The sequence below is a fragment of the Podarcis pityusensis genome (assembly GCF_964106645.2).
Source record: "Podarcis pityusensis genome assembly, chromosome: 12".
NCBI lineage: Eukaryota > Metazoa > Chordata > Lepidosauria > Squamata > Lacertidae > Podarcis > Podarcis pityusensis.
Genome location: NC_138037.1, coordinates 3516771 through 3537329, shown reverse-complemented (window position 1 = coordinate 3537329; position 20559 = coordinate 3516771). Strand labels below are relative to the sequence as shown.

General features: G+C 47.2%; 3 protein-coding genes and 1 long non-coding RNA gene across 4 annotated transcripts in view; 1 reads left to right on the top strand and 3 right to left on the bottom strand.

Moving 5' to 3' along the window:
* Positions 1-338, bottom strand: part of LOC308459128 (keratinocyte-associated transmembrane protein 2) — an 11412-nt gene extending 11074 nt beyond the window's left edge. The window contains exon 1 of the mRNA XM_080974269.1: positions 117-338. Within this exon, the coding sequence (XP_080830395.1) occupies positions 117-303 (187 nt within the window). The 5' untranslated portion in view covers positions 304-338. The remainder of the gene's footprint in view (positions 1-116) is intronic.
* Positions 1-2141, top strand: part of BCDIN3D (BCDIN3 domain containing RNA methyltransferase) — a 108714-nt gene extending 106573 nt beyond the window's left edge. The window contains exon 3 of the transcript XR_013977820.1: positions 2125-2141. The gene's annotated coding sequence lies outside the window, so the exon portion shown is untranslated. The remainder of the gene's footprint in view (positions 1-2124) is intronic.
* Positions 1-20559, bottom strand: part of LOC308459232 — a 216915-nt gene that overhangs the window by 89033 nt on the left and 107323 nt on the right. The gene's annotated exons all lie outside the window — the stretch shown is intronic.
* Positions 7648-20559, bottom strand: part of CCDC13 (coiled-coil domain containing 13) — a 33329-nt gene continuing 20417 nt past the window's right edge. Inside the window, 7 exon segments of the mRNA XM_080974063.1 lie at positions 7648-7963; positions 8137-8242; positions 9230-9365; positions 12473-12627; positions 14264-14392; positions 15011-15085; positions 18347-18471. Coding sequence (XP_080830189.1) covers positions 7856-7963; positions 8137-8242; positions 9230-9365; positions 12473-12627; positions 14264-14392; positions 15011-15085; positions 18347-18471 — 834 coding nt within the window. The 3' untranslated portion in view covers positions 7648-7855.

The window sequence follows — 20559 nt, the reverse complement described above, 5'->3', positions numbered from 1 at the left end:
GAGGAGGAGAGGTGGAAGAAGAGAAGAGGGGCGAGGGGGAGGGAGAAGGGGGTGTTCCTGACGCCCCTTCGGATCGGGACCCCGAGGCCTCCCTCCTCCTCCTCCTCCCTCCTCACCGTTCTCGCTCTGGCCCGCGACCGCCAGGGCCCCGTCCAGCACCGCCAGCAGGAGCAGGAGGAGAGCGGCCCTTCCCGAGAGCGGCATGGCCGTCCCGGCGCCTCCTTCGCCTCCTGCTTCTTCTTCTTCTCCTCCTTCTCCTCCTCGCCTCCTGCGCCTCCGCCTCCTTCGCCCGGCGGCCGCCATCTTGGCTGCCCAGCCTCGGCCGAGGATGTGGCGTCTCTCGCCCGCCCCGCCCACGCGCTGCTAGGCAACCGCATTCCGCAGCAGCGCGCGGCGTCGTGACGTCGCCTCGGCCCCGCCCACTCTCGGGCATGCGCAGGGAAGGGAGACGCGCGCGAAGGCTGAAATTCTCTTCAGTCCCGCAAATGACTCTGGAGGGGAAAGACGGGAGCGGGAGCCCGTGTGGGATTTACGTATAAACTGAGAAAGTTACTCTCTCTCTCTCTTTTTTTTTTTAAATGACATTTATTGGAGTTTCACGTGAAAAAAACATCTTAATAAAAAAAAAGAAATTTAAAAATAGAAAGGGAAAACACCGTACAAAGTACAAAATACAAAATACAAAAAGAAAAAAGAAAAAAACAGTTTAAAAACAATTCCATCTTTTCATCGCAACTTTTACATTTACTTATTTCCCGGACCTCCTCATACCTCCCTCTTTTGTATTCCAATTCAATTTGTTTGTCCAGCAATTCCTTTCCCTCCTTTTTAATCCCATCCTTAATCTTAATATAATATAACATTAAATTTTAATCTATTAAAAACCAATTTTCCATTTGACTTTTTTAGTCCTAATCCTTAATCTTAATCTATATATAACTTTAAAACCTGTACAGCTAGAAGCCACTTAATTTCAATCCAACATCACTCTAACATTCTTTAATTTTGCAATATTTCTGTAAATAGTCTTTAAATTTCTTCCAATCTTCTTCCACCGACTCTTCTCCCTGGTCACGGATTCTGCCAGTCATTTCCGCCAATTCCATGTAGTCCATCATTTTAATCTGCCATTCCTCCAGTGTGGGAAGTTCTTGTGTCTTCCAATACTTTGCGATGAGTATTCTTGCTGCTGTTGTTGCATACATAAAGAAAGTTCTATCCTTTTTTAACACCGATTGGCTGACTATGCCCAGGAGAAAAGCCTCTGGTTTCTTCAAGAAGGTATATTTAAATACCTTTTAAAATTCATTATATATCATTTCCAACTGAGAAAGTTACTCTCATGGGGCCCCCAAAAAAATTAAAAGGAGAAAGAAAAGGATGTTCATTTCCAAAATATAAGATAAAAAACAAATAAAATAAATAAAATAAAATAAAATAAATAAATTAAAATAAAATAAAATGGACTCACAGCTGTTAATGGAGGCGCAGGTCAATTCTGTGTCCAGGGCAAAAAACAAAAAAAGGATGTACATTTTCATAATAATAATGATAATAATAATAATACATTTTAAAATGACTCCCCAGCCAAGGCCGGGCTCAGGGCGGCTAACAAGCAATAATAAGAACAAGTTGAGTGAATACAACTTAAAAACAAGATTAAAATACAACATTGAATCATTGAAACATTAAAACCTCCCCACCTGGGAGTCATTCTGGACTCGCAGCTGTCCATGGAGGCACAGGTCAATTCTGTGTCCAGGGCAGCTTTTTACCAGCTCCATCTGGTACGCAGGATGAGACCCTCCCTGCCTGCAGACTGTCTGGCCAGAGTGGTGCATGCTCTGGTTATCTCTCGCTTGGACTACTGCACTGTGCTCTATGTGGGGCTACCTCTGAAGGTAACCCGGAAACTGCAACTAATCCAGAATACGGCAACCAGACTGGTGACTGGGAATGGCCACCGAGACCTGTAACACCAGTCCTGAAAGACCTACATCGGCTCCCAGTATGTTTCTGAGCACAATTCAAAGTGTTGGTGCTGACCTTGAAAGCCCTAAACGGCCTCGGTCCAGTAGACCTGAAGGAGCATCTCCACCCCCATCGTTCTGCCTGGACACTGAGGTCCAGCGCTGAGGGCCTTCTGGCGGTTCCCTCCCTGCAAGAAGCCAAGATACAGGGAACCAGGCAGAGGGCCTTCTCGGTGGTGGCGCCCGCCCTGTGGAACGCCCTCCCAGCAGATGTCAAAGTGAAAAACAACTACCAGATTTTTAGAAGACATCTGAAGGCAGCCCTGTTTAGGGAAGCTTTTAATGTTTAATAGGTTATTGTATTTTAATATTCCGTTGGAAGCCGCCCAGAGTGGCTGGGGAAACCCAGCCAGATGGGCGGGGTGTAAATAATAAATAATTTATTATTATTATTATTATTATTATTATTATTATTATTATTATTATACAGCAACAGTGTTTTGTGTTGTGTAGGCTCCTATGATGTAAGTCATGGGCCCTGCCCGCTAGCCTGCTCCCTAAAATATCACCAGTTTGCTCATTTCTATATATAGGGTGCCTACATTCTGCATGGACTGGTTGCAGGGCAACATGTGCAAATAATAATAATAATTTATTTATACCCCGCCCATCTGGCTGAGCTTCCCCAGCCACTCTGGGCAGCTTCCAACAAAATATTAAAATACAGTTGTCTGTTAAACTTTAAAGGCTTCCCTAAACAGGGCTGCCTTCAGATGTCTTCTAAAAGTCTGGTAGTTGTTCTCTTTGACAACTGGTGGGAGGGCGTTCCACAGGGCGGGCGCAACTACCGAGAAGTATGGCTTGAGATACCATACAACATTTATTCAGCACAAAAAACAGCGACAATTTGTTTCCGACAGCTGGATATATAAAGGGCCCCATTGCCTTCTGTAACCTAGGGCCTCATCAAACCTAAATCCGGCCCTGATCCCAGCACAGCAGCCTCGTTCTCCCCTCCTGCTGTTTCCAGCTGCTTGCTGAAAAAAATATGCATTTGCAAGGTGGGGCTGGACTAGATGACCTCTGGGGGTCCCTTCCAGGTTTACAGTCCCATAAATTTCTGGCATTCAGAAGCATTGCGTAGGCATGATGGCTAGCAGCCCTCGATAGCCCTCTCCTTCTCTGTGAATTTGTCCGATCCTCTTTTAAAGCCATCCAGGTTGATGGCCATGCCTGCCTACTGAGGCAGGGAGTTCCGCAGTCAAACTCTGCGCTGAAGCTTTCTTTTGTCTGGACATTCAGCTTCGTTGGATGTCTACGGGCTCCAGCGTTGTGAGGGAGAGAACCTTTTCTGCATCGACTTCTATGATGTCTCCTCTTTCTCGCCTTTTTAGCTAACAGAAAAAAGCGAGGAAAAGGTGACATGATAGGTGTTTGGGAGAGAAGTCCCAAACGCTGCAAGCTTTCTTCATTCCCATCCCCTGGATCATTTGGGATGTACTTTTCTGAACCTTTCCCAACTGTTATATCATCCTTTTTGAGGTGAGGCAACCTCATTCCTCTGCACGCAGTTTCTCCCCACCCCAGCAGTGTGTGTGTGTGTGTATGTAGGTAGAGAGAGAGATATTTACAGGTGATAATTGTGATGATCATGGCGTACAGCTGATGAAAACCCCAAATTAACAATCTCAGAAAATTAGAATATTAAGTGAAATCAGCAAAACAAGGACTGCAAATAGAGCAATATTGGACCTCTGAGAAGTAGAAGCATGCATATGTACTCAGTACTTGGTTTGGGCCCCTTTTGCATCAGTTACTGCCTCAATGCGGCGTGGCATGGATGCCATCAGCCTGTGGCACTGCTGAGGTGTTATGGAAGACCAGGAAGCTTCAATAGCAGCCTCCAGCTCTTCTGCATTGCTCGGTCTCATGTCTCTCATCTTTCTCTTGGCAATGCCCCATAGATTCTCTATGGGGTTCAGGTCAGGTGAGTTTGCTGGCCAATCAAGCACAGTAATCCCATGGGCACTGAACCAGGTTTTGGTACTTTTGGCAGTGTGGGCAGGTGCCAAAGTCCTGCTGGAAAATGAAGTCAGCATCCCCATAAAGCCCGTCTGTGGAAGGAAGCATGAAGTGCTCCAAAATCTCCTGGTAGACGGCTGCGTTGACCCTGGACTTAATGAAGCACAGTGGACCAACACCAGCTGATGACATGGCTCCCCAAATCTCTTTTCTGATGAGAGCAGCTTTTGCATCTCATTTGCAAACCAAGGATCCAGAGTCTGGAGGAAGAATGGAGAGGCACACAATGCCAGATGCTTGAAGTCCAGTGTGAAGTTTCCACAGTCTGTGTTGATCATCACAATTATAACAAATAAAGGCTTGACATATCTCGCTTTGCATGTCATGAGTCTATCTCATATATTAGTTTCACCTTTTAAGTTAAATTACTGAAATAAATGAACTTTGCCATGATATTCTAATTTTCCGAGTTTCACCTGTAGTTGCCAATTTAGTTACAGATAGGTAGCCGTGTTGGTCTGCCATAGTCAAAATAAAAAAATCCTTCCAGTAGCACCTTTAAGACCAACTAAGTTAGTTCTTGGTATGAGCTTTCGTGTGCAAGCACACTTCTTCAGATACACTGAAACAGAAGTTGCCAGATCCTTCTATATAGTGAGAAGGTGGGGAGGGGTATTACTCAGAAGGGTGGTGGGAATTGGAGATTGGCAGATAGCTGAGAAGAGCCTGCTGACGACTCTTAACGACTGTAATAGGTCTTACAGGAAAAGGCAAGGGGTGAGAAGGTGAGAAATGGCTTAGTCATGTATAATGGGATAAGAATCCAATGTCTTTGTTCAAACCAGGTTTCTGCATGGTTTTAAGTTTGGTAATGAGTTGCAATTCAGCAGCTTCTCTTTCCAGTCTATTTCTGAAATTCCTTTGTAGTAAAACAGTTACTTTGAGATCTTGTATAGAATGTCCTGGGAGATTGAAGTGTTCTCCTACTGGTTTCTCTGTTTTGTGATTCTTGATGTCAGATTTATGTCCATTTATTCTTTGGCGTAAGGTTTGGCCTGTTTGTCCAATATAGAGAGCTGAAGGACACTGTTGGCATTTGATGCCATACACAATGTTAGATGATGAGCAATTGAATAGTCCCGAGATGGTATGTGTGATGTTGTTGGGGCCAGTAATGGTGTTGTCCGGGTGTATGTGGCAGCAAAGTTGGCATCTGGGTTTATTGCAGGCTCTGGTGCCAGTGTCCGTGTTAAGTCTGGTTGTAGTATTATTGTGGGTTAGGAGTTGTTTAAGATTGGGTGGCTGTCTGTAGGCAATGAAAGGTCTTTCATTCTTCTTTCACCTTCTTTCACCTTCATTTCATTTCTTTCACCTTCTCACTATATAGAAGGATCTGGCAACTTCTGTTTCAGTGTATCTGAAGAAATGTGCTTGCACACGAAAGCTCATACCAAGAACTAACTTAGTTGGTCTTAAAGGTGCTACTGGAAGGATTTTTTTATTTTGCCAATTTAGGATACCACTTGATGCATGTGCAGGAAGTCAGCGCGGTCCATGAAACCTCCTGCTCACAATAACTTTCTTAACCTTCACGGTGCCAAAAAACTCTCTGCTGGGTTTGCTGCAGCAGATTAACACGGCTACTCTTCTGCAAAAACCATGATGTTCCATCTTTCTATCTGTGGGGAATTTCCAGATTTACACCGGATAATTTCTTTTATTGCTGCGCCAGGAAATTCGGACTTTAACAGTTCCTCTGTTTGTTTGTTTTTAACCTATCTAAAAGGAACTCGCAGTAAAAAATCCAGTTGGCATCCATCCCTGCATTCATAGAATCATAAAAGTTGAAAAGTACCCAAAGGATTATCTAGTTCAAGTCCCTGCAAAATGAGCTGAGGATGGTGTTGTTGTAAACCTAGTAAAAGCAAAGGGACCCCTGACTGTTAGAGCTTCCAGGTCATGTGGCCAGCATGATTAAGCCGCTTCTGTACTTAATTGCAAACATATAGAGCAGCACTCGAAATTCCCTTATCTGATGTAAAGTTGAATTTTGCCCCCCCTCCCAACTTCACTGCATGTTGACACATTTTAATTTTCTGCCTTCCTAAAGGAGGTACATGTGGAAGTATCAGCTTTGCACATTATTACTGCCTCTCAACGCAGAGGCTACCATGAGACATCGTGGCCCCCAAATCATGCCTTACCAAATGGAATCATTTGCCCACCTTTGGGAAAACATCCTTAGGCATCACTTGCAAGATGTGGCCATCAATAGCTTACAGAATAAATACTGTTTTGAGTTGTGGGTGCCAGATTCCCTTCAATTCGTGGGTCTTAGAATTTAATCTATGCTTGGAGCGTTAAGATTCTGGTGCTGGATTTAGCCAGCGTTAAATAATACAGGCCAAACCAGTTTCCACCGTGTCCAGAAAATCAGTGAGCCATTAACCAAAGACAAGGGAAATGCAGTGGACCGTTTTAAAAGGCGGAGACAGGGGCCCCACCCTGAACTTTGAGCTAGTTAGCAGAGTTCAGTTTAGGATTGCAGTGGGGGGGTGATGTAGGCTGGAGGGAAATAGTTGCGGCCTGAAAGCGGTGGCAAGCTTGAGAACGAGAGTCAGTGCACAATGTGAGCTTGCAATGGACCCTCTTGGGGTGTGAATGCTGTGGACCCCTCCATCGTAGGCTCAGGCTATATAAAGGTAAAGGATAAAGGGACCCCTGACCATTAGGTCCAGTCTTGGACGACTCTGGGGTTGTGGCGCTCATCTTGCTCTATAGGCTGAGGGAGCCGGCGTACAGCTTCCGGGTCATGTGGCCAGCATGACTAAGCCACTTCTGGCGAACCAGAGCAGCGCACGGAAACGCCGTTTACCTTCCCGCCGGAGTGGTACCTATTTATCTATTTGCACTTTGTGCTTTCGAACTGCTAGGTTGGCAGGAGCTGGGACTGAGCAACGGAAGCTCACCCCGTCGCGGGGATTTGAACCACCAACCTTCTGATTGGGAAGTCCTAGGCTCTGTGGTTTGACCCACAGCGCCAACCGCGTCCATATATATATGTGTGTGTAAATAAACCCTACATCATGAAGACACCACAGTCTCTGCAGTGCCTTGTTACCAAAAGGTAACCCAAACCATGAGTAATCTCCTGGAATCCCTCACCATTCATAGATTGGGGTGGCACATAACAATAGACTTAGTTTAGCATTAGCCGCTCGCCAGCACAAACTGGGAACCACAAACGCTGGTGGACTCTAGCTGTCGTAAATGCAGGTTTTTGATTTTCGTAAATCACTTTGAGGTTGTTGTTTTTAACAATCGAGTGGTGTATAAACTTTTAGCTTTTTGTATTTTATCTGTGTTGTAGGTTGTGTAAGCTTGTCTGAGAAAAAGTCAACACTAATAATAATAATAATAATAATAATAATTCTTATTCAACAATGCCTCAGCTGATGAGTTGCTGAGATCACGCTGCTCATGAGGCTGCTTAAAGTCTCTGGATATTACTGAACCTGAATTTACAGTTATGTGACTGAATCCCACCTGAAAATAGTGAATCTGGAAGCAGCCCTCTAGCAAACCTGTCTCCGCTGTGTCTGGTTGTTGCCTTTTCTCTCATTTACAACAGAAAGCAGAGACCAAACAAGGAATGTCCTTTTTTCTTTTTGTTGAGAAAATAAGATACCCCTTTATCTTGTTATGGCTTTGCCAAGGGTGACAACAACGTCCTGTATTTACAGATTTAAACAGAGTGGCATCGCAGGCACACCAAGCAGGTCCAGCCGTTTTCAACACAGGCCAGTCCTTTCGTGGCAGCTCGTAAAGAGCGGAGGAGACCTAAAGTTCCACCGAAGAGACAGTTACATGGGCATCATCGTGGGTGAGAAGAGATGACCTCTAGGGGCCTCTGGCTGGCAAGAGTTTGCTACGTCTGCTACGCCTTCAGCAGGTTTATTCCTCACTCCCTCCTGCAAGTGTTCAAACAAATATCATTTCGAGGGGCAAACCTGGCCAGGTGTAAAACGCGAGACCCCTGGGATTCCCCGATGACTCCCTCCCTCCACAGGGCACTCTGGGTGGGCTTGGCTTAGTTCCGGTCCTGCTTCTGCTGCCTCAGCGCTTGCAGGAAGATGTCCTTCACCTGCCCCACCGTCTCCTGGTACAGCCGGAAGTCTTCCTCTTTGGTCTTCGCAGAGTCCTGCAAAGCCATCTTCAGGCTTTCGTTCTCGTCCATCTGGATCGCAAGCCTGCAAGGACAAAAATCGGTCATCGGACGTCGCGAAGCACTTACAAGCTGGGAAAGCAAGGCAGCCTCTTCCAGGCATTTTTATTATTATTTATTTTTTGGAAAAAGAAAACCAGTATGCAAAGCCGTCTCTCTGGCCCCGTGATGCTGGCAAATTTCCATCTTAATTATCGCGCTGATATCCCACCTTTCCCTCCAAGGAGCTAAAGCAGGGGTCAGCAAACTTTTTCAGCAGGGGGCTGAGGGGGGGAGGAATGAATGAATTCCTATGCCCCACAAATAACTCAGAGATGGCAGGATTTAAATAAACATTCACATTATCAGCATCAGAAAATGTTTAGATAGCAAAATACGATGTATTCACTTTTATTTTTATGTTTTTAGGTTTGATGTTATGTTATTAATAACCTTTTCTGTTAAGAGATAGCAAAGTGGGTGAAAATAGAAACAAACCAGAAATGCAAGTTGGGGGAAGTCTTGCCGGGGAGGGAGGGAGGAATATATAGTAAATGTTAAGAATTTGAGGTGTATGTAATGAATGAAAAAGAAAAATGAATTCATTTTTTAATTTTTTTTTAAAGAGAGATGCAATTTAAATAAGAGCACACATTCTACTCATGTGAAAACACCAGGCAGGCCCCACAAATAACCCAGAGATGCATTTTAAATAAAAGCACATATTCTACTCACGCAAAAACGCCAGGCAGGCCCCACAAATAACCCAGAGATGCAGTTTAAATAAAGGAACACATTCTACTCATGTAAAAACACGCTGATTCCTGGACAGTCCGGGGGCCGGATTGAAAAGGCGATTGGGCCGGATCCAGCCCTCGGGCCTTAGTTTGCCTACCCATGAGCTAAAGGTTCTCTCTGCTTTCCTCCCCTCAACAACGCTGCGAGGTAGGCTAGGCTGGAAGATGCAATGATTGGCTCAATGTCACCTGGTGGTTATAAATGTGAGCTTTCTCAAAATGGTTAAGCATCCTACCTTGTGGATAGTTCTTCTATTTGGGACTCCAGAGGCACCTCTGATCGTTGTGCTGATGGAGGGCCGCTCCTATCACCCACGTTCCAGTCCAGCCTGGTACTGTTGTGTGGCTGAGCTGTAGATGCGGGGCCTGTTGCTAGAGGAGAACACAGAATTTCCCCTGCGTTTCAGAATCAACCAAGTCTCCACGTTTGTCATGGCCAAAAACAAATGCAGCAGCGTGGTATTACAACATGCCATAGACAGTACCTCCACATGTGGTGGGAGTGCCCCAAAATCCAACTATTCTGGACAACAGCCAGACGAGACATATGTAAAATAACTAAGCAAGTATTAGGAATCACCCCAGAATTGGCCCTACTAAACATCTTCCAGGACAATAATGCCCATTTACACCACAAAGAACTCATAACCCACCTACTTTCAGCAGCCAGAAACACCATAATCAGACACTGGAGAGACCTGTCAGGAGTAAGCATGGACCAATGGTACCAAATAGTATGGGAAACCGCCTTACTAGAAAAATTAACCAATAAACTGAAACTGACATGGGGACAAATAGAAGAAGACACCTTTACCCCGGTATGGCTCCCCTTTATCACATACCGTATTTTTCGCTCTATAAGACACACTTTTCCCCTCCTAAAAAGTAAGGGGAAATGTGTGTGCGTCTTATGGAGTGAATGCAGGCGGGAGGCTCTGTCAGTGCTCCCTTTAAAGAGCCGTGTGGAGCGTGTGTGCGGCTCTTTGGGGCTTGTCCCAAGGAAGGAGAAGGGCTGCCCTTCTCCCTCCTCGGGAAAAGCCCCCAAGAGCCGCACACACATTCCGCACGCTCTTTAAAGAGAGTGCGGCTCTTGGGGGAGCCTTAGCCATGCGCAGCCTCTCCCGGGCCAGGGATGAAAGCTCCCCTTGCCCGGGAGAGGCTGCGCGCGGCTAAAGAGGATGCCAGGACAGTGAGCAGGATCCATCCCGCTGGCTGTCTTGGCTTCTGCCATTGCCGCGTGCAGCCTCCCCCAGCCGGAGAGGCTGCACGCGGCTAAAGCAGCCAGGACAGCAAGTGGGATCCTGCTGGCTGTTCTAGCTTCTGGCTTAGCCACGGGATAAAGTCTCCGCAGGGGAGCGGGGAGCCTTCATCTTGCTCCCCTGTGGAGGCTTCGTGCGGCTATCCCTGGCTTTCACGGGAGGTGGGGGAAGGGACAGAGCGCGCGGCTCTGATCCTTCTCCCACCTCCCAGAAAAGCCCCCAAGAGCCGCGCTCCCTTCATAGAGCGCACGGCTCTTGCGGGAGGAAAGCCAGTAGGCTTGCTTTCGCTGAAGCAAGGAGGGCAAGAGGGATCGGTGCGCACCGATCCCACTTGCTCTCCTGGCTTCAGGGATAGCCCCGCAAAGCCTCCTGAGTGAAGATGGAGGAGCGCTCCCTCTTAGCTCAGGATGCTTTGTGTTCCTTTCTTATTTCTTGTTTTCCTCCGCTAAAAGCTAGGTGCGTCCAATCGTCCGGTGCGTCTAATAGAGCGAAAAAATACGGCACACAGCCCAACAAGACAATAACATGCCATATACAGAGTGATCTCCCCGGGGCGCAAGCCTGGGCAGTGTGTCTGGAGGTCCTGGGCTGCGCAGACGACAAGACCCCACTCTCAGCCTCACTGATCCCAAAGCAAAGCAGAGCAAGACGTTTGGCGCCCGCTTGGCTGCAGGAGATGCTGGAAGGAGGCGTACAAGACGCCTTCTAACAGTCTTAGGGACTCCACTCGGGATTTGTCTAGGGTTTACGCCAGAGCCTTTTCCTCTCCTGAAGATATCCCACAAGGAAGTGAAGGTTTTCCTTCTCCTAAATGGGCTACCTGCCCAGGTAGATGAGCCCCACTCGCCCCTCACTTTGCTCTACTGCACGTGCAGAAAACACCACCACCACCACCACCACCACCATAATAATAATAATAATAATAATTTATTATTTATACCCCACCCATCTGGCTGGGTTTCCCCAGCCACCCTGGGCGGCTTCCAACGGAATATTAAAATACAATAACCTATTAAAATAAAATGATGCACCAAACATTAAAAACTTCCCTAATAACCGTTGGAGCTACGATTGATCTCATCCTCTCAGTCTTTGCATGCAGGGAAAATTCTTACCTCCCGAAGGTTTGAGACCCAATAATAATAATAATTTATTTCTGCCCTGCCCCACTCTGGGCAGCTTTCAACAGAACATTAAAAACAGAATAAAACTTCAAACATTAAAACCTTCCCTAAACAGGGCTGCCTTCAGATGTCTTCTAAAAGTCGGATTGTTGTTTATTTCTTGACATCTGAAGGGAGGGTGTTCCACAGGGTGGGTGCCACTACTGAGAAGGCCCTCTGTCTGCCTCCCTGTAACCTCACCTCTCACATTGGCTCCCCTCACCTGGTTTAGCCGGCTAGTTCAAGCTGTTTTCTCGGGTGTGGATGGTGTCGCATGCTGACAGCTACTGGGAGCCACAGGTGAGAGCTAAGTGCAGAATGGGGACTGCTCTGGGGCAAACTGCCCTAGAAGGAACACGATGTGTCCCCCACCAGAGGTACTTCTTCCCCATATATATATTCAACATAAATGCTTCCTATGCTTGAATGCATCTTCTCTTGATGCTCTCATCCAGGGGTCAGCAAACTTTTTCAGCAGGGGGCCGGTCCACTTTCCCTCAGACCTTGTGGGGGGCCAGACTATATTTTTTGGGGGGAAATGACCAAATTCCTATGCACCGCAAATAACCCAGAGATGCATTTTAAATAAAAGTGCACATTCTACTCATGTAAAAACATGCCAATTCCCGGACCGTCCACAGGTCAGATTTAGAAGGCGATTGGACCGGATCCGGTAAAGGGACCCCTGACCGTTAGGCCCAGTCGTGGCCGACTCTGGGGTTGCGGCGCTCATCTCGCTTTATTGGCCGAGGGAGCCAGCGTACAGCTTCCGAGTCATGTGGCCAGCATGACAAAGCCGCTTCTAGCGAACCAGAGCAGCGCACGGAAACACCGTTTACCTTCCCGCCAGAGCGGTACCTCTTTATCTACTTGCACTTTGACGTGCTTTCGAACTGCTAGGTTGGCAGGAGCAGGGACCGAGCAACGGGAGCTCACCCCGTTGTGGGGATTTGAACTGCCGACCTTCTGATCGGCAAGTCCTAGGCTCTGTGGTTTAACCCACAGCACCACCCGCATCCCTTAGTTTGCCTACCCATGCTCTAATCCATGACATTACCTGCTTTGTTCTTAGAGGGGTTTTTTGGGGCGCCAGAATTCTTCCCCGACTCCGTTTTCAGGTGTTCAAACTGCTGCTCTAGAGCGATGTACCTGCGCTGCTGCTCCTGGAGCTTCTTCTCTGCTTCCCAGACCTTGGTGGTGCTGTCATCCACCCTGGCATTCAAAGCAGAAGGACCCATAGAATCAATGGATATCAGAACTGGAAGGGACACCCCAGGGTCATCTAGTCCAACCCGCTGACATGCAGGAATCACATCTAAAGAGTCCCTGACAGGCAGCCATGCAACGCGGCAAGGACCCCGTAAGGAGTCTCACAGCGGCATTCTGCACCCGCTGGAGTTTCTGGGTCAGCTTCAAGGGCAGCCCCGCATAGAGCGAGTTACAGTAGTCAAGCCTGGAGGTGACCGTCGCATGGATCACTGTGGCCAGATCCGGGCGAGAAAGGTATTATTTATTTATTTGTCATTCAGACGTCTCAATGCAACATACAACATATATATAGCCGGGGAGCCAACACTGAAAAGGCCCTTTCCCCTTGTCACCACCCTCCGAGGCTCTCTCCAAGGGGGGCGGAGCGCCTGGAGAAGGGCCTCAGGTGAATGTTATGGCTCTGGTGCTTTCACTTGCCCTCCTCACACCCTCGGTCCTTCATCTACAAATCAGGATACACAGAGGCCAACCTCACAGGGTTGTTGTGGGAGCAAACAGAATCAAGACTCTGGGGCTGCAATCTCCAACACACTTAAGTTGGGAGTCAGCCCCACTGAACTACACAGGGCTTACTTCTGAGTCAACAGGTGTGCACTGTAAGAAAAGAAGTTAACATTGTTCTCAGTTGCTGGGTGTGGTTTTAGCTGTCCTGATTCTTTTGTAGTTGCTTTTTGCAGTTTTTATTATGTAAGTGTTGTACTGTGTTTTTAATGGCCTCTAAGGCACCCAGAGAACTGAGGTACGAGGGCAGGAGGTAAACGTAATAATTTAATTTGTTTGCAAGTTAAAAGGCTGAACACCCACAGAAGATGTCTCCTGCTCACAGGAGGCCTGTTTATAGCTCACAAGCAGCCTCACGCCCAGCAATGCAAAGGAATTTTGAAGAACCAACAAATCAGCACAGTTCTGAAATAAGAAGATAAAATCGGTGCAGTTTTTAAAGGCCCAGCCCGCCATTGTGATTAAAAATGGTGTCCAATTGTATCCCAGCTTTAGAACTGTGTCACCAAGCATATTTTTTACTTTCAGACGCTGTGGGTTAAACCACAGAGCCCAGGACTTGCTGATCAGAAGGTCGGCGGTTTGAATCCCCGCGACGGGGTGAGCTCGCATTGTTCGGTCCCTGCTCCTGCCAACCTAGCAGTTTGAAAGTACGTCAAAGTGCAAGTAGATAAATAGGTACCACTCTGGCAGGAAGGTAAACGGTGTTTCCGTGCGCTGCTCTAGTTCACCAGAAGTGGCTTAGTCTTGCTGGCCACATGACCCGGAAGCTGTACGCCGGCTCCCTCGGCCAATAAAGCGAGATGAGCGCCGCAACCCCAGAGTCGGCCACAACTGGACCTAATGGTCAGGGGTCCCTTTACCTTTACCTCCTGCAACGCAGGAATCACAACCAAAGAATCCCGGATCCAGAAGTCACATGCTCTTCTTATGTCTTACAGTTCTTCCCAACTTTATTTTTTTCAAATTGCAAAAGAAGAAAAGCGCCTTACAGTTCCTTGGTTTTCCAAGGCAAGAGAGACTTGGGAAAGGGGAGGGCAGGAGCCTGTTTCAAGGTGCTGTAATGTTTTGTGCTCACCTTTTCTGCAGGATGTTGACCATTTCTATCAGCTTGCCCCTTTCTGCTTCAGCGGCTTGTCCCAGGGCCTTGTACTCTGCAATCTGGATCTTCACGGTTTTCATGTCCAGATTATCAGGCTCAAAAATCCTAAAAAGGAGAAAAAAGAAAAAGAAAAAAAGGACCTGAGTTGGTAGGGGAGGGAGAAGGGAACCCCGATATACCAGTGTACTGGAAGAAGCAAAGATCACCAGCGTGGAAGCAATGATTCTTCAACATCACCTTCATTGGACTGGTCATGTTGTGCGGATGCCTGATTATCGTCTTCCAAAGCAACTACTCTATTCCTAACTTAAAAATGGAAAGCGTAATGCGTAAAGAGGTTTAAAGACTGTCTCTAGGCAAATTTCAAAAAATGTAGTATAAACACTGACAACTGGGAAACACTGGCCTGCGAGAGCTCCACTTGGAGAACAGCCTTTACCAAAGGTGTCATGGGCTTTGAAGACACTCGAACTCAGGACGCAAGGGAGAAACGTGCTAAGAGGAAGGCACGCTTGGCAAATCCACACCATGATCAGCTCCTGCCCAGAAACCAATGTCCCCACTGTGGAAGGACGTGTGGATCCAGAATTGGCCTCCACAGTCACTTACGGACCCACTGTTAAAACTGCGTTTATGAAAGACAATCTTACTCCATGAGTGGTCGCCAAAGAAGAAGAAGAAGAAGATAAGAGGTTCAGCCAACTCCAGATAGCTGCCACATACCTCCCAGGAGAGACAGTGAATGGGAATGAGGTCGCCACGGAGTCCACGAGGGTGTGACCCATCTTAGACACCATCCTGGGGAAGGCAAAGAATTGCAAACATCTCAGCAACAGCCTGCGTGCTTAGCTTGCCCATCTTCCAACATCTGCGCACGATGCCACATATCTGGGGAGAGGCAGAAGGCTCTGAAGCCCTGCCGGTTCACAGATGCTGCTGCGACTAATAATAATAATAATAATAATAATAATAATAATAATAATACATTAAAACATGAGTCATTAAAATCTCCTCTAAATAGGGCTGCCTTCAGGTGTCTTCTAAAAGTCAGATAGTTGCTTATTTCCTTGACAGCTGATGGGAGGGTGTTCCACAGGGCGGGTGCCACTACCAAGAAGGCCCTTTGCCTGGTTCCCTGTAACCTCACTTCTTGCAGGGAGGAAACCACCAGAAGGCCCTCGGAGCTGGACCTCAGTGTCAGGGCAGAAGGATGGGGGTGAAGACACTCCTTCAGGTATACTGTGGCGAGACTATACACTGACTACACAACTTTTAGAAGATGTCTGAAGGCAGCCCTGTATAGGAAGGCTTTTAATGTTTGATGTTATATTATGTTTTCACAGATGCTAGAAGCCGCCCAGAGTGGCTGGGGCAACCCAGTCAAATGGGTGTGGTACAAATTATAAAATTATTATTATTAAACCAAAACTCTTCTGATGTGACAAATTGTGGCAGGATACCTACAACTTAGGGACACGGGTGGTGTTGTGGGATAAACCACAGAGCCTAGGACTTGCCGATCAGAAGGTCGGCAGTTTGAATCCCCACGACGGGGTGAACTCCCGTTGCTCAGTCCCTGTTCCTGCCAACCTAGCAGCTTGAAAGCAAAGCAAAGTGCAAGTAGATAAATAGGTACCACTCCGGCGGGAAGGTAAACGGCGTTTCCGTGCGCTGCTCTGGTTCGCCAGAAGCGGCTTAGTCCTGCTGGCCACATGACCCGGAAGCTGTATGCCGGCTCCCTCAGCCAATAAAGCAAAATGAGCGCTGCAACCCCAGAGTCGGCCACGACTGGACCTAATGGTCAGGGGTCCCTTTACCTTTACCTACAACTTAGTTCTCTCACTGAGGCAGAAAGCTTGCGTCTGGAATGTACCACTGCAGAGTACAGCTGGGGGTAGGTGTCAAAGCAAATGCTCCTCTAGTGCAAAAGGATTTATTGCACGTGAAATATAGGAACGTCAAGGCGATAATCTCTCTCTGACGTGTAAGTTTTCTATGTGCAACGAAATTTGTTGGTATTAAGGACCGCCTGATCACGAAAGTCTCCAAGCAGCTGAATTGGTATATTCCCTTACACAGGATTATCTGTCTCAGTGAGAACTAGGCTAATGGACACAGCCGGTTAGAAATAAAATCTGAATTCTCCATAAATGTACCGGCTGGTGAGGCATTACACAACACACTACTGCCCTTCAGCAGAAACTAACTTTGGAACAATGCACGCAGAAGGGGTTATTCATCATCTTTTCCCTGGACTAGCAATCCCTTCTCAGACTCTGAATTATTTGTTTGTGGGATTATTAAGCGAAGGTGAGAAGAAGTAAAGGAATAGAAGACTCCCTGATTGAACTGAATTGCTAACTTCTTTGTCAGACTGGGAGAAGTCCTAGCCGCATAGATATAAAACTCTCTGGCTTGTAAGACTGGATGGAAAGTATTAGCTCAAACGACACAGGTGACTGTGAATAATCTGAGGCAGTATACAAAGGGCTGAGAGATTCCCTGGAAATTCCTTGTCTGTTCAAAGGATGCTGATTTCATTCATGATAAGGATCCAGCTATCAAATCTGAGAAATAATATATCATATTTAGAGAATTGTTACTCTTGGGGGATTTTGAGCCAAGCCTTCTGAACTATTCTGCAGAAATCCAACAGGCGCCCTCTGGCAAGGAGAAACTGCACATGTCAAATGTCTGCCTGCCTCTTTGGGGGGAAAGGTGTCAAGGTGCTATCCTGATTGTATAAACTACCCTATGGCGCTGTGGGTTAAACCACAGAGCCTAGGACTTGCTGATCATAAGGTCGGTGGTTCGAATCCCCGTGACGGGGTGAGCTCCCATTGCTCGGTCCCTGCTCTTGCCAACCTAGCAGTTCGAAAGCACAACAGTGCGAGTAGATAAATGGGTACCGCTCCGGCGGGAAGGTAAACGGCGTTTCCGTACGCTGCTCTGGTTCGCCAGAAGCGGCTTAGTCATGCTGGCCACATGACGTGGAAGCTGTACGCCGGCTCCCTCGGCCAGTAAAGCGAGATGAGCGCCGCAACCCCAGAGTCGGCCACGACTGGACCTAATGGTCAGGGGTCCCTTTACCTTTTTATATGACCCACTGCTGGAGACGGGATGTCAGAGTTGGGCTGAGCTGAAGCCATTAAGAACTTCGCCTCCAGATGGAGGGCTTGATAGAAGATTTGAATAGTCCGTAAGATCTATCAGGTTGGAATACAGTCATACCTCGGCTCCCGAACGCCGTGGGAGTCGAACGTTTCGGCTCCCGAATGGTCGAAAACTGGAAGTGATTGTTCTGGTTTTCGAACGTTCTTTTGGAAGCTGAACATCCGATGGGGCTTCCAATTGGCTGCAGGAGCTTCCTGCGGCCAATCAGAAGCTGTGCTTGGATGTTGAACGTTTCGGAAGTCGAATGGATTTCCGGAACGGATTCTGTTCGACTTCCGAGGTACGACTGTATATGGGATCCAGAAGGAGCTTGACATCCTGGGCCAAACAGGCAGCCTTCCCTAATATGGTGCCCTCAAAATGTTTTGGGAGTACAATTCCCAGCATGCTGGCTGGGGCTAATGGGAGTTGTAGTCCAAAGCTTTTGGAAGACACCAGGTGGGGGGAATCTGTGCTTAAGTCCCTGCTCAGTTGATGACTGATTTCCAGGAAGAAAGGCCAGGAAATGCCGTTTACCTTCCCGCTGGAGTGGTACCTATTTATCTACTTGCACTTTGACATGCTTTTGAACTGCTAGGTTGGCGGGAGCAGGGACCAAGCAATGGGAGCTCACCCCGTCGCAGGGATTTGAACCGCCGACCTTCTGATTGGCAAGTCCTAGGCTCTGTGGTTTAACCCACAGCGCCACCTGCGTCCCAAAGCTGCACAGTAGGCTTGCAAAATAAGTGTGGCTGCCCCAATAGTCCTTTTTGGGGGACCATGACAAATGCCTAGCTCCTAAAGCAATTTCCACAAACTGTGACCAAACTGCCAGAGTCCTCTGAACACTTTATTCTGACAGGCAGCTGTATTCATATAAACTGAGGATTTTAAAGTGTTTTTTACCTCGCAGAGCTATTACTTCCAACGAGGTCATCCCTCCGGGATCCGGAGGAACCATTTCCTTCTTCTAAAGACTCGGCTGACAGGGTAGAAAGAGAGTCTGGACTGCTTTCCTCTTTTTGATGGTGCTGGCATAAAGACATCAACCAAGTCAGACTTTACACATTTTGAGCGCAACGAGGTCGATTCCCCACTCCCCATCTCCTCTTTGCTTTCATCCCCTTGGATGGTTTCAAATGTCCCATTTTTTTCGTCCCATTTCATAGACAACAGTCACATCCACAACATGTTATCACAGGCCCATTGGCGACCCAACCAGAGTCTGTTTGTGGAAAGGATTTTTTCATCCCACTTCTACCACCAAGTAATGGATTCTCTCTCTCTCGAGTGTCCTTAGACCTAAACCTCACAGGAATTCCTTTGGTGTGAGGACTCCTGTATGAAAAATGAGCAGGTTGAAAACCAATCCTAACAGGCAGTACCAGTATTATTTATTGCATTTACTGGTATATCCCTCCAATTTTTTTCCTTAAAGGGACTCAAAGTGGTGTACGTGGTTCTCTCCCTCCTCATTTAATCTAACCACTGCACCTGCCAGGGGAAACACAGACTGCTTTTGAACATCCTTGGGATTCACAAAGACAAGAGCCAAACAGGCCACTCACTGTCTTTTCTTGCAATTTACTCAGTAGCATAGAATCAAACAGCCAGATTCAGAACCCACATCAGGATAAATACAATACCTTTATTCAGAAGAACCCAATACCAATAAAAGCCAGTTAAGAAAAGGCACATGGTGTAGAGATACCTTTGGTAATTGCAAAACAGAAAACAACAAAGCTAGCTTGCCTCACCCTAATGCTAACCATTGAGCGACACAGTCCTCACTGAATCAGCAATCTGCATTCAAGCACACATAGGTATTGCCATTCACCTTTGTCTATATGCCTGTTAACGCTCTCAAAGAAAGCTAATAGGTTCGTGAGACAGGACTTGCCCTTGCAGAAGCCATGCTGGCTGCTTCAACAAGGCTTGTTCTTCTATACAGTGGTACCTTGGTTTATGAACGTAATCTGTTCCAGAAGTCCATTCTTAAACCAAACCAACACAGTCTGAACAGAGAGAGCCAGTGTGGTGTAGTGGTTAAGAGCGGTAGTCTCGTAATCTGGGGAACCGGGTTCGCGTCTCCGCTCCTCCACATGCAGCTGCTGGGTGACCTTGGGCCAGTCACACTTCTTTGAAGTCTCTCAGCCCCACTCACCTCACAGAGTGTTTGTTGTGGGGGAGGAAGGGAAAGGAGAATGTTAGCCGCTTTGAGACTCCTTAAAGGGAGTGAAAGGCGGGATATCAAATCCAAACTCTTCTTCTTCTTCTTCTTAAACCAAGGCATGCTTTCCCAGAGCAGTGGGGGACTCAATTTACACTCAACAGGAAGAGGAACATGTTCTGCTTCCAAGGCAAAGTTCACAAACCAAAACACCAACTTCCGGGTTTGCAGTGTTCTTAATCCAAGTTGTTCATAAACTAAGCTGTTCTTAAACCAAGGTACCACAGTTGTACCTTGGTTTTTGAACAGCTTAGTTCTCGAACGTTTTGGCTCCTGAACGCCGCAAACCCAAAAGTGACTGTTCCGGTTTGCAAACTGTTTTTGGAAGCCCAACGTCCGAGGGGGCTTCTGCAGCTTCCGGTTGGCTGTATGAGCCTCCTGCAGCCAATCAGAAGTTGCGCTTTGTTTTCCGAACGTTTTGGAAGTCGAACGGACTTCCATTCGACTTCCAAGGTACGACTGTACTTGGTTACTGTATATTCCACAATACTTTCCACCAGTTTTCCTGGGACAGACATAAAACCAACCGGCCTGTAATTTCCACAAGCTGCTGTGCTCATTAAGCCAGAAACTCAGCCAAGCCTGTGAAGATCGTGTTTTGCTAATAATTAACTCCGTATTTGAACTGTGTGATTTCCTGGCCGGCTTGCTCTGTTCAAGAAGGACACTGACAAACTGGAACGTGTCCAGAGGAGGGCAACCAAAATGGTCAAAGGCCTGGAAACGATGCCTTATGAGGAACGGCTAAGGGAGCTGGGCATGTTTAGCCTGGAGAAGAGGAGGTTAAGGGGTGATATGATAGCCATGTTCAAATATATAAAAGGATGTCACATAGAGGAGGGAGAAAGGTTGTTTTCTGCTGCTCCAGAGAAGCGGACACGGAGCAATG